Genomic DNA, 12,077 nt, shown 5'->3' with positions numbered 1-12,077 from the left:
GATAATCGGTTCCCTACTGTATATATAATCTTTAAATATTTTGAGTAATTTTACTAATGTTTATATAATTTAAAAATAGACTTAAAAAAGTTCCATGATTTTATGATTCTACAAGATTTTAATTGCTGTAATAATTATTGTATTAATGTTCTATTTTCAGAGTTAGATATAAAGTTTAATATCTTTCAAAAAAAAAAAAAAAACCTCATATTGTATGGTTACAAAGATTAGTTAAAAGATGAGAAATATTACTGAATTATTTTAGTACTAATGTCAATGTTTTAACAGTGGTGTTTAGTGACTGTTGTATATTATGACAATGCATGGCTATTGATTTATTAACAAAATTCATTTAAAATTTGTTATATAGTCATAAAAATGAATGTCATTGTTTTGTTTTAGTCTTTACCGAGCAAGTGATGAAGTCAGTAGCCAATTATTATTTTGCCAATTCCGTGAAAAGTTGCCATTACTTATACAGTGTGTGCCAGAAATAGGAACAAATAAGTTCACTCTACAGATTGTTTCTCAACTGATAAAAGAGAAGCCATCTTGGTGTGTTGCTCATATTGCTGCTCACCTAGGTTATGTTGAATGTTTCAAGAATACTGTTGTTCAGAGGTACTAAACTCATCCTATAATTGTATTGTATAATTTTTTTATGGACTATTTATTATACAGGGTGGCAGTTAAGTAGAAAAAAGTGAATGAAGTTTATCTATCTGAAAAAATCAGAGAGAAGAAATACATTTGAGGTTGTGAATTTTTTTCCCTCTTCTTTTTATGGACTATTTATTATGAAGGGTGACACTGAGTTCACTGATACAGGGTGGCAGTTAAGTAGAAAAAAGTCAATAAAGTTTATCTATCTGAAAAAATCAGAGAGAGATATTTGAGCTTAGGAATTTTTTTTTTCCCTCTTCTTTTTATGGACTATTTATTATATAGAGTGGCACTGAGTGTACTGATACAGGGTGGCAGTTAAGTTGAAAAAAGTCAAAGTTTATCTATCTAATGAAAAAATAATCGGAGACAAGAAGTATATTATAGTTCACTTGGTGAATTTTTTTCATCTTTTTGTGAGCTATTTATTATACAGGGTTGTCGTAGATTAAGGAAAAGTTAGGGAATTTTAAAGTTTAAAGTACTTGTTCAGAGGTGCTAAACTCATCCTATAATTGTATTGTATAATTTTTTATGAACTATTCATTACACAGGCTGGTACAGAATTCACTGATACAGATTGGCAGTTAAGCAGAAAAAAGTTAGTGAAGTTTATCAATCTGAAAAAATTGCAAGGAGGGAATTTATTTGAGTTTTTGAATTCTTTATTGTGAGCTATTTACTATACAGGATGGTCCTAGATCAAGGAAAAATTAGGGAATGTTTTCAATTTGGAAAAACCAAGGAAATGTTAGGAAATTTAATTGAAATGTACAAAAAGTAAAAGCAAACAAATCAATTTAACTTTAAAGTACCTTCAAGTCCACTATTCCCCTCCCCCTCAAAAAAAATGGTCTTGTAATAATTTATTTAAAAAAAGAAATTGTTTATTTTCAACTTTAAAAGCAAATATAAGTGTTAGTAATATAGTTTTTTTACATATGAATGAAGCATAACTGGAAAATTAATAATAAATTGTACGCCTGCCAAAATCGGGAAAATGCAATAAAATCAACCAGGAACGTCGGAGAATTGTTTTTCGGAGTGTTAGTGGCCTAAAGTGTTCTCTTTTTTAGTCCCCCCCCCCTTCAAGATAAATATAAGTTACTTCATTTGCATACTATTCAAATTTGAAATGTGTCAGTCATCTTGGTAGTTCCCTGTAGAAACACAAGAAAATTATTGGCTGAATATTTTACCGAAAAACGTTATAATACTTTATTTCAAGAAAAAATTTCTTGTTTCAGTTCAATTAGAATAAGGTTTCTAAAAAAAGCAAAATATTTTAGTAAAATTAATGAAGTTTATATATATATATATTTTTTTTTATTCATTTATTTTTTTCCCCTACCATTTGATTGCATTTTCAAAGTTCATGTCACAAGTGGCACCTTTTTTAGTGTTCTGAAAAAGGTGCCTCCAATTGCTCCAAAACAGGCTTTTTTGATTTTATTATATTTTGAATCGCAAAATGGCTTTCAACTGCTGCTGCAATTATTGACTGTTGTCTTAGAGTGATAACAATTAATTTCCGAAATTCAAAACACCTGTAAGGGATCATTGTCACTCTTTCTACAATTATGGCCTGATTATCTAAGAAATTATCCTTATCATCAGGAAAAGAAGTAATAATTGTAAGAAATTTTTTGCAAGGAATTCACTCCTGCTGAAATTGTTGAGGTGTAAACAAAAGTTTAATGCATAAAATACAAGTCTGTATGTGCAATGAAGAACTCTGCATCCTAATGAATAACACTTTTCATTTCAGCCAAGTGAATATTATTTGTGAAGACATGTTAATGACGCCTCTACATGTAGCTGTCAAGGCACAACAATTAGGCTCTGTTGTAGCATTGATGGATTTAGATGTTTTAATGGATAAAACAGACATGAATGGTGAAACAGTATTTCATTATGCAGCTACAACAACCAAAGACATCATTCAAGTTAGTTAGTTTTTTTTTTTTGGTCTTAACTATGTTATGAAAGTAAATGTTATAATACAAATTTTTTTTAAAGAAATATATAAGAAAATTTAAGCAATTCATTTTAGATAAAAAGTACTTTCATTTCTTATAAAAATTAGTATTTCAATTCGGAATGATTATATTAGAATTATATCTGTTAGTCCAGTGTTCCCCAACCCCCAGTCCGCGGACCGTCTGTGTGTCAAATGGTACTGGGTCGCCCATTTCATTGAAACTGAATTTAAATTCCTAGGTTTATACCCCAAATTAAAAATATCTGTGTTCCAATTAAATTTTATTTATTTAGAAAAGGGGCCCCCGAAGGTAGTGACATGAATTTTTTAATGTTTGTAATGTATCATTGTCTCCGATTACCCCCAGATGGAACTGTATCATTGCAAAGAAACAAGCTCAGGGTTCTCATTGATTTAACGTTCTAGTAAGTTAAAATGTTAAATCAATTTATCTTTATTTTTTGGTTTAACTGTATTTTATTTTGAAGGCGTGTTTAAATACAATTAAATTAAAATTAATAAATCAAAATAGTTTAAAATCTAAACAATCAATGCCCCCCACCCCCCAGCGGGCCGCGGTAAAATTATCAATCGTTGTCAGGTTTGTGGCAATAAAAAGGTTGGGGAACGCTGTGTTAGTCTATATAGTATTGAATAAAAGAATCTTATACATATTACATTTCTGTTTCTAATTTAATAATTACAAGGTATCTGCACACCTGGAAAGTCATTAAAATTTGTCATGGAAAGTCATGATTTTCTTTAATAAATACTAAAAATTCATGGAAATTCCCAGTTCATCATGGATATTTGGCTATTGGAGTCCTTACTAATGTCACACAATTCGAAAATCCTATATCGCAATTTGTATTCACATGCAGAGCCTGATCTAGAAATGTGTGATGCCATAGGTCCAGGAGACTCCTGGTTTAATATATAGTTGCATTAAAATTAAATTTGGTAGTAGAAGGCATGGATTTAAAAACTCTAGATTTAGCAGATACTCTGTAATTATCTAATGTACAAATGTTTAATTTAATTGCAATGGTAACAATTTGTATAAAATCGTTATTATTTTTTTGGAAAATATGTAAATGATCACCAATTTTCTAAAAATCAATAGAATTTTGTGAAGTAAAATATTTACATAAAAAACATAAATTATAATAGCACTAATTTAAAATAATGTTAAGGTAGTGTTTATTATAACTAGTTGTGTAACTGTGCAATCATTTGAATTTAACAACTATTACTTCTCTATAATGTATACTATGGTGTGAACATGGATATCATTCATTTCCATTATCTAGGAATCAGGGCCACATATTAACTTTATTAAACCCTTCTAAATACTTAATTATATTCTACAGTTAAATGTATTGAAATTTATTATTATAAATTTCAATATTTCTGCAATTAAATGTATGCATTATTTATAGAATTGCATTTAATTTAAAAACTATATTTGACTCTCTGTTTGCAGTTTTATGTTTACAGAATCACATTTAATATTTGAAGAAAAAAAAGGTTTTCAAATCACTAAAAAATTCATTTTATGTCAAAAAGTAATACTTAAGCATAAGTTTGGTTAATATTAATCTTTTCAGTTTTGTTTAGTCTAAATTAAATTGTTTCTGTATTCCACTATTTGTTTCTTTAAGAAAAGTCAATAAAACAATTGCCGCTCGTCGCTTAATACTTTTGTTAACAATGTTTGACTTTTTAAATAATTGTTTTTTAATAATAAAATCCTATTTATAAATTTAAAAAATAAGAAATTTCTTTAAAATTCACATTTGCTTTGCAAATAAGACTTATATAGAACAATAAACAACAGAACGATATGTTTACTTGCAAGAATAAATCTAAAAATATTAAAGTATCATACTGTTATTAAAGTTTTTTTTTTTATAATAATAATAGATAATAAATATATAATAATAAAAAAAATTTAAAGCCCCATCCTGTAACGATTGTAAAAGTGACAACAAATCGGCTAAAATATATAATTTAAAAGGCATTTACTACTTTTTAAGTAATGTACAAGTTTCCTTGTGAGAACATTATAATTTTCATTAATATATATATATAAGTTTAGTTTAGCCTTTATTCGGTATTTTTTATTATTATTTAAAAATGAAAATTTAGTTCTGTGTTAGTTGCAAATAAACTGCAAAACAATTTTTTTAAACAAATCTAGTTTTTTTTTTTAATTACTTATCACATTATATATAAATAATTTAGTTTTTTAAAAAGTTTATAATAAGAAAAACAGCTTTAAAAATGTAATATTCATTGAAAAAATATTTTTTTTTCATAGAATTAATCTTTATTTAAGGCTTTGACCAAGAAACCTGTTCATAGTGTTATAAATACGTTCAATACCAAAGGTTGTACACCATTTCATTTGGCATGCATGGCTGATAAAACGGATTGTGTGATGGAGTTTCTAAAAGCTGGAGTAGATGTTAACCTCTGCTGTGGCGTGAATTTTCCTGACAAAAAATTTTCTTCCAATTGTGATTCTCCTTCTAGGTAACTCTTTTTTTTTAATTATTATTATTATTCAAAGCAAAAAAAAGTTTCTTTTTAACATTATTCTTTTAATTTTTTTCCGAAGAATTTTGATATTTAATACAAGCTATGTTTTCCTTGTAAACCATTTATATGTTTATCAATTATGCTAAAAATATGCATACTCATTGTACTAGGAGATTAATCAAAGGAATATAAAAGTTTAAAGGACAGAAAAGAAAAGATTTTTCTCTATGAAATAAAGTTCATATAGTGCTATTTTGTAAATATGATCTTAATGATACAGTTGTAAATTTAATTTTACTTTAAATATTTCTTAGGGTTTGTTGGTTTAAATCAACTGATGTTTTTAAATAGAAATCATTGATTTAGATATTCACAGAGTATTATAATATGAGATTATTTATTTATTTTTATAGTTTTTAAATGTATTGTAAACATATTGCTGTGTGAATTAGTTTAAATTGGCAAAATTACATAATTATGTTGTGTAAGAAAATGCTGCATTTTTAAAAATCTTATAAATTTTTTTTATTTTTCTTTTTTTAAATTCACATCAAGAACAAAGTGAAATTTTGAGGCGTCCTTTTTATACCTATACATTTGTAAAAATTAGTTTTCATATTTATATTTTTTGAAAAAATATAAAGGTAATAAAAATTCCTTGATGTAAAACATATTCTTCAAAGAAACATTTTGTTTTAGCATTGGAAATATGCTTCTGAATCTTAAAAGTTCCAACAGTGAGTATAAAAAGAAAAATTTAATAAAATAAAAAAAACTATTTAATGATAAATTCAGATTCTCTTTTTTATAAGATGGTTTTTTTTTAAATAAATTATTCTATGTATCTACTACAAAAGATATAAGAATATAGAAATATCTGAACACCTGCAGTTAAGGTAAGGTATGAGGTGTGAACGATTTATTTAAAGAAAATGACTTGGGCTTGCGAGTTGTTTATTTTAGGCCTGTTTTTTAGAAGTTAATAAGAATCCATTTCTTTTCCATTTTTATTAATTTAAGACATACATTTGCATGTATTATGAATTGTTATAAAACAATTTTTTGTGCATTAATATATTTTTTAAATGTTTTGTTGTGATCTATTTTTAATAATATTTCTATTTCAATTGTATTTTAAAAAAATTTACTTATTATAAAATGAATTTTTTAAAGTGTATTTTTAAAAAATGAAAAAAATTTTATTTAATTCTACTGTCTGAAAATTAAGTTTGCTGAAATGTAATAAGCCTTGTCTATGTTGTTTTTAGATCAATGAAAGAAGTGTTAGACACTTATAGTAATAGATTTTTCAACAGTGATATAAAAGGTGGTGGAACACCTCTTCATTGGGCCAAAACACCTGAGGTATTTATTATATAACTTTAATAGCAAATTATATTTCAAATCATAAATATTACAATTTAGTATTTAGGGATCTGTTTAGAAGAAATTAGGGTCCATTAACGGACTCTTCACAAAATATCTTTTCATAAAAACGGACCCTTCACAAAATATTTTAACTTAAAAATAAACCCTTCACAAAATATTTTAACTTAAAAATAAACCCTTCACAAAGTAATTTATCTATTAATCGAACACTTCAAAAATTTGTTTATCTTCCTTGTTTTGTTATCAAATAAACCCTTCCCAGGAAGGGGGGGGGGAGACAGATGTAAACGAACTAAATTTTGTCTTCGGCAGATGCTTCTTCCTTTACTTGTCTGATGAATATTCTGCGTTCAGCAGTATAGGCTAAATACCAAATATTTGTATGTTGCATCGCTAATTTAGTAGCTGCAATTGCTGTTCATTTTTTAAAATTTAATTTTTTTAATTATAATTTTACAGTGTTGAGCATAATCTCGTATGTCTTTACAATTTAAAAACTCATTGAAAAAGTTTTTTTGCAATAACGGACCCTATTTGCACAAATTCACAAAAGCGCAGACCCTGGTTGAAAGAATGTGGCTTGACATTTATTTTATATTTGCAAATTATGAGTAATTTTTTCACAATTTTACAAAAACGGACCTTTTACAAAATGTCTGAACAGACCCCTGGTATTGCTTAAATTTGAACCTCATTTTTCAAAAACATAACAAAAAATCAAATTAATGTTTGGAAACTACTACGATCAAAGTTAAGAAGGATTTTTTATTAACAGCTCACTGAAGTGTTGATTGAACATGGATGCAACGTAAATGCTAAAAATTTTCAAGGTGACACTGCTCTTCATGTGATGGTTAGACGAAATCGTTTGTCTTGTGCTGTCATGCTATTAAGTCATCAAGCAGATGCAAATATTCAAAACTCAGAGGGTAACACACCTCTGCATTTGGCAGTAAAAGTAAGTGAAAATTCCATGGTTAAAATTACTGCAAATTTGCAGTAATTCCTATTAAAAAATAGTCTGAAACTTAATGTGCCGGATTTGGTAAAATTTTAAATTTAAATGCATATATACAGCTTCCTATTCATATTTTCTGCTTTATTTTTGTGAAAATATTTGCTCTACAATTTGTCTGTAAATATATTCAGATAAAAACAGCATTAAAAAGTAAGCTTCTAATTCCAAAAGGAAACCAATGCTGTTAATAATAATATTAAACAAAAGACTCAAATGAGTAGATTTTTGAAATAAAAATACTTATAATTTGAAATATAGATGTTTTTCTTAAAAGTGTTTTTAAAAATCTACTATCATGATTCGTATTCACGCATTTGTTAAATCAAACATCGATTTTTATATTTATACATTATTTAAAAGTCACGCATTGTGATTCATTCATATTCACACAATCTAATAAATTGTGCATCGCCATTCGTATTTATATGATTTAAAAATCCAGTATCGTGATTTGATTTTTACGTTCTTAAAATCCAATATCGCAATTCATATTCAAGTGATTTTATAATCTAATATTGCGATTCAACTAAGAACATAGTTTTTCCTTAAATAAGTTACTATAAAAGTGTGAAATTCGTCATTGGTAGGTAGTTTCATTATAAATAATAGTTTAAAAAGAATCATTAATAATTTAAAATTCAAAGGTTTGATATAAAGATTACAAGACATCAATTTATTAATAATTGCAAAAATTGAAATAAATATAAAATTATCAAAAATGTTATTGAGTTAATGTTATTAAAACATTTATTAAAATGTTAATGTTATTAAAACATGTTATTAAATCTTAACATGTTATTTAATGTTACATGTTATTTAATGTTATTAAAACATATTGCATATTAGTAGAGCTCGAATTTTGATTACCCAAAAAAATCCTTGGAAATGCCCTTAAAAGTTGCTAGAAATACACCTAAAATAGAAAAAAAAATTCCCTTATGAACAAGAATTTCAATTTGAAACTTTATTTCTCTCCTTTAATTACATATATTATTCTGCATATATTTTTATGACATTACATACCTGTCCCAACTTTGAGTTTACGATTACCAATATTCAACTTCGTGGTTTTGTAATTTTGAACCCAATCCAAAAGACAAGGGAACTCCTGGATCAAACATTTGCCTTTGTGCAGAACTATCCTGCATGAAGAGGAAAAATGCAAAAATAACACATAATTTGCCTAACATCTAGAAGCTATGTACTGTCTAAGAAGTGCATTGGACCTAGTTATTCCCACTGTTACAAAAACCTTTTTTAACCATATTTGTTTATTAGTGAAATATATTGCACAAAGTGATGAATTTTCTTTCATTTTGTATTTTGCCATGTAAAATTATATTCTATGCAAAAAAAAAACTGTATACTTAACGATTCAAATTTTTTTCGAACATTCTTAGAAATAATAATAACAAATATTTACTCAAATGTATTTTTTGCATCGCATTTTCTTTTAATAAACGAATTTTATAATTGCGTGAGAAAAAAAAATTTAAATTCGCTTGAAAAGTTCTCAGAATTTAGTGAAATATGCTAAAAGTAAAATTAACATTAACGAGTCGAAACTTTAGACCACTCTCTTGATCAAACTACGGGGACCAAATTTCCAGTTAACGGCTACTCCCTATACTTTAGGTATCAGAAATCTGAATTCGTCGAAAAAAGATATGTTTATTCAGAGAAAGTACGTTTTTGTACCCGATTTTGTAACTTATATTGTATGTGCTTACTAATTAGCATATTTGAGGTCAACCCCTCGAGCCATTAAAATTGAGTCCTAGAACGTGAAGATCCAATCATTAGATCTTAAGTTATGTTATTCAGAGTGGTTCAATTTTTGGGGGGGCACTGTGCATACACTGCTGTCATGTGTATATCTGCATCATTCTGAGAATTGTGTCTCTTTACATAAAAATACTTATTAATTTAAAATGACCATGAAATATTTCTCTACAGATATCACTGAAATTCTTTGATATCCTTACCTCAACGATTTCTTTTAATCATCCTCCAATACCTTTTGTTGTTTTATTGGTCAAAACAAAAAGATTTTCGCCCTCTTTGTACTTGGTTGTTACGAAGTTCAGTTATATTTTAACCCTTTGACTACGAATTTTAAGAAATGATTTTTTTGTCCTGTTTACTGTTCGAAAGGACAAAATAGGTCACAAATAAGGCAAATTTAGTATTTGGCATTTTTCTGAGAAGCGGTTATCAAATTAGAGGCTGGGACATATATGTCCTGGCCGTACTTAATGATGGGATACATATGTCCATTAGTAATTTTTAAACACTTGTTGAGACAAATGAGTCCCGTTAGTAGTCAAAGGGTTAAAATCTCATAAACTCCAAAAAAAGAAAAAGACTTTAAAAATGTTACTAAAATGTAAGGTATGTAAGACTTTAGTACTTGCATTACAGTTCTTGACATTATTATTTCTGTTGTAATTAAATGTCAAAATTGGATCATTTTCCCTTTCAGAGTGGAGATTTGTCGCTAGTCCAAACTTTTATTGCATTTGATGCTGATGTAGACTTACTAAACAATCATAGTGAATCACCTCGTCATATAGCTGCCACTGAAAAGAAGTGTGCCCTTGGGGAAATTCTTTACGCTTTACACATCATTGGAGCAAGTCGCTGTTCTGCTCCCATGCATTCATGCAATGATGGTTGCAACATTAATGGACAATTTAATGGGATTCCACCGGAAAACTGTGCTTTTTCGAAAATGACTGAAACAAGTGAATATCCAACTCCAGTCTTTATTATTATATTTTGCACAAAATAAAACAAGGCAGAGAAAAAATATTTCACTCATTTCGAACAGCATGGTGCTATATGGTTAAGGATAATTTAGGAAAAAAAAGGGAATTTAAGGAAACAGGAAAAAATATAAATTCCTTAGGGGAAAATAGAATAGAGCACAGTTTTTTGATATCATTAACTTACTCTTTTTTGCAATTATTTTTTGTTATTCTCTAGTCTTTTTCTGTAACCAAAGAACATTTACCTGGTGTAATTAATTTAGCGGATAATAAAAAAAACTCATTTAGCCAATATTGTGAGCAATTGCATGGTGATTGACGTTACATTTTGAAAGGTTTTCTTATTTTAAAACTTTTTTTTCTGTTCATAAATATTTAATATTTTTTTAAAACTATATGGGATATTTTTCAATTACTTAATATGATTATGCATCTAAGAAAAAGGGATGAAAATTATACATATTTTTTTATTTTGAATAAAAACATTAACTGTGACAGACATTACATAAAAAGGAACGTAAGTAAAACATCATATTTTTATTTTGAAATCCTTCTTCTATTAGCAATAATTGGATTTGTTTTTAAAATTTATTTTAAAAAATTAATTATTTAAATTAACACAAAACATTGAAAGGACAATTGAATTGAGGGCATATAGAAAGTAACAAATAGAGTAAAAGCTCTCGTGACTGATATTTTAATTTTTATGTGACAAGTTAAAATAAAAACTGTATTAAAATTTTAATAAACTTTTTTATTGTAACTTTAAAATACTTTAAAACTACAATTTTTCTTATTTTATTTCTAAAATAGTTAATAAGAAATTTGTTAATTGAGTGAGGCTATTAAATTTTTATTTATTTATTTTTGTTATATTGTCCTTTGCATAATGGAACTGCTTTTATTCTTTTTCACTTTAAAAAAAAAGGAAGAGTTTTTTTAATGGCACATTAAAACTATCCATCGGGATTTCAGAATCATGTAGCAATAGCAGGAAAATAACTACTAAAAAATAATTTAGGTTTTCGATAAAATCAGCCCAAATAAAGACGTCGACAATTGGCTTGAATGCACAATTCCTTGCATAATAATAGTGTGTTAAAAAATCAAAATTTTAAAAACAATATTGAAATGTGTAGCAATAACTTCCGAAAAAAAATTTATTAAATATTCGCAAATTAAAACATGACAAGCAGTGATTTAAATATGTGATTCAAAAATTTGAATGTAGTAATAATAGTCCATTAAAAATTCAGGGAGTTTTATGTGGAAATGCATAGCAATAGCTGCCAAAATAACCTTTGAAAAATAACTTGTATTTATGATGAAATCCGCTCAAATAAAGCATGGCGAAAAGTAGTTATTTAAATGAGTAGTTCGATACTCATAGTTGGTAATAATATTATGTTAATAACATCGAAATATAAAAAACCAAATGGAAATCTTAACAAGAACTGCTGAAAAAACAAAAATCATTTGTGATTAAGTTTGTACAAATAAAGTGCATAAAAAAGCATTGATTAACAAAACCTAAAATTGTTAAAAAGTATTTGAAAAAAATTGATTTTAAAAGCCACATGGATATCCTTAGCAATAACTTCTGAAAAAGCAATAAGTAACTTGGATTTATGATGAGATTTGTTCAAATAAAGAACATCAAAAGTTATTTCTATAATTTGCTTGCCCTAATAATGTCATATTGAGATTTATAAAATTG

At 26.9% G+C, this 12,077-nt stretch overlaps 1 protein-coding gene across 2 annotated transcripts in view; it reads left to right on the top strand.

The window, feature by feature from the left end:
* LOC107444441 (calcium-independent phospholipase A2 VIA) overlaps positions 1 to 12,077 on the top strand; it is a 47,155-nt gene that overhangs the window by 14,430 nt on the left and 20,648 nt on the right. For both annotated transcript variants that reach the window (XM_071185984.1, XM_071185985.1), the window contains exons 3-8: positions 403 to 621; positions 2,432 to 2,609; positions 4,983 to 5,179; positions 6,454 to 6,550; positions 7,350 to 7,532; positions 10,075 to 10,336. In XM_071185984.1, coding sequence (XP_071042085.1) covers positions 403 to 621; positions 2,432 to 2,609; positions 4,983 to 5,179; positions 6,454 to 6,550; positions 7,350 to 7,532; positions 10,075 to 10,336 — 1,136 coding nt within the window. The remainder of the gene's footprint in view (positions 1 to 402; positions 622 to 2,431; positions 2,610 to 4,982; positions 5,180 to 6,453; positions 6,551 to 7,349; positions 7,533 to 10,074; positions 10,337 to 12,077) is intronic.

Source organism: Parasteatoda tepidariorum, chromosome 9 (genome assembly GCF_043381705.1).
Source record: "Parasteatoda tepidariorum isolate YZ-2023 chromosome 9, CAS_Ptep_4.0, whole genome shotgun sequence".
Classification (NCBI taxonomy): domain Eukaryota; kingdom Metazoa; phylum Arthropoda; class Arachnida; order Araneae; family Theridiidae; genus Parasteatoda; species Parasteatoda tepidariorum.
The sequence above is the reverse complement of the archived record's forward strand: the minus strand, read 5'-3'. Positions and strand labels throughout refer to the sequence as shown.